Below are 1,234 nucleotides of genomic sequence, written 5' to 3' on the forward strand. Positions count from 1 at the left end.
GTGGGCTCAGGGCCCGTGGTGACCCCCGGCTCCCCCAGGGGTCGGGGTGATCAGCCTGGAGCGAGCATATCCTCTCTTCCTGGGCTCCAACACTGGCACCACCACCACGGCCCTGCTGGCAGCTCTGGCCAGCCCCTCGGACATGCTGCTCAGCGCCGTCCAGGTACCGCCCTCCCGCACCCTCCCCGGCCTGCAGGCCCCTCCATTCCCAACACGGGCCTGGGACTTCCGCTCTGGGTCAGTCCCCCTCCTGTCCGGTCCTGTAGGCTGGTGGTGGGATGTGTGTCCTGGGGCCTCAGGCCCTGGCTCTCCAGGACTCCACCTCTGGCTGCCCACTCAAGCCCACAGCCTCGCCTCCTGGGACCCCAAGGACCCTGTGGGACTTGTCCGGGTCCCAGGCCTTCCCCTCTTCCCCTGCAACCTCGTCATTTCCAGGACCCTGTAGCCCCAGGTCTTCTTCCCGGTTCCAGCTGGCGGCTCTCCTGAGGGACCGCTGTGGCCTCAAGCCCCTCCATCTCACCGCCTTGGGATGCCCTCCACCCCCAGCGGCCTAAATGGCACAGGTCCCCACTTGGACGACTCCCCAGCTCCCTCCGTTCTCCCCTACCCAGTCCCAATTCTGCCTCCAGGACGCCTCCCGCCAGCCCCCCAGCTCTGAGCCCCACGCCCAGTCCCATTCAGTCCCTCTGATTCTCTCCAGATTGGCCCTTGGGCCCCACTGCCTCCATCCCAGCGCCCTAATAGGTGCAGCTCTCGAAGGCCTGGATCTCACTGGGCTGCTGCCCACAAGAAGAGATAAACCCCAGCGCTCCCCCACTCCCACCTGCTCTCTCGCCTCGGTTCTGTCTCTGTCCATTTAGAACCTCCCAGTGCAGAGCCCTGATCCCCTCCTCCAGGAAGCCCTCCAGAATGCACCCACCACAGCGACTCCTCGACTTCTCCAGCAACCCCTGGAGAGAGTTGTGTTCCCTCCACGTGTAGCCCTGCAACTCCTCACAGGAGCCAGGCCAGAACCTGGGGCTGGGTGGCTAAGCCCACTGAGGGATGAGCATGAGTAGGGTCGCTGTGGATGAAGCATAGGCGAGTGAAGCCAGCTCAGGGGAAGGTGGAATCCACAGGGCCATCAGAGACATAGTTACCACATGGCGATGCCGTACTAGGCTCCTGAGCCTCAGGGCACTGTGGGGTGTGGGAAGAGCGTGCCCACCACAGTGACCATCAGGGAGGGGCATGC

The 1,234-nt window shown here is 64.7% G+C and overlaps 1 protein-coding gene across 1 annotated transcript in view; it reads left to right on the top strand.

The window, feature by feature from the left end:
• SLC34A3 (solute carrier family 34 (type II sodium/phosphate cotransporter), member 3) overlaps window positions 1-1,234 on the top strand; it is a 6,635-nt gene that overhangs the window by 4,763 nt on the left and 638 nt on the right. The window contains exon 7 of the mRNA XM_010841757.1: window positions 55-163. Within this exon, the coding sequence (XP_010840059.1) occupies window positions 55-163 (109 nt within the window). The remainder of the gene's footprint in view (window positions 1-54; window positions 164-1,234) is intronic.

This window comes from Bison bison, unplaced genomic scaffold, assembly GCF_000754665.1.
Source record: "Bison bison bison isolate TAMUID 2011002044 unplaced genomic scaffold, Bison_UMD1.0 scf7180017847083, whole genome shotgun sequence".
In the NCBI taxonomy this organism is placed as follows: Eukaryota; Metazoa; Chordata; class Mammalia; order Artiodactyla; family Bovidae; genus Bison; species Bison bison.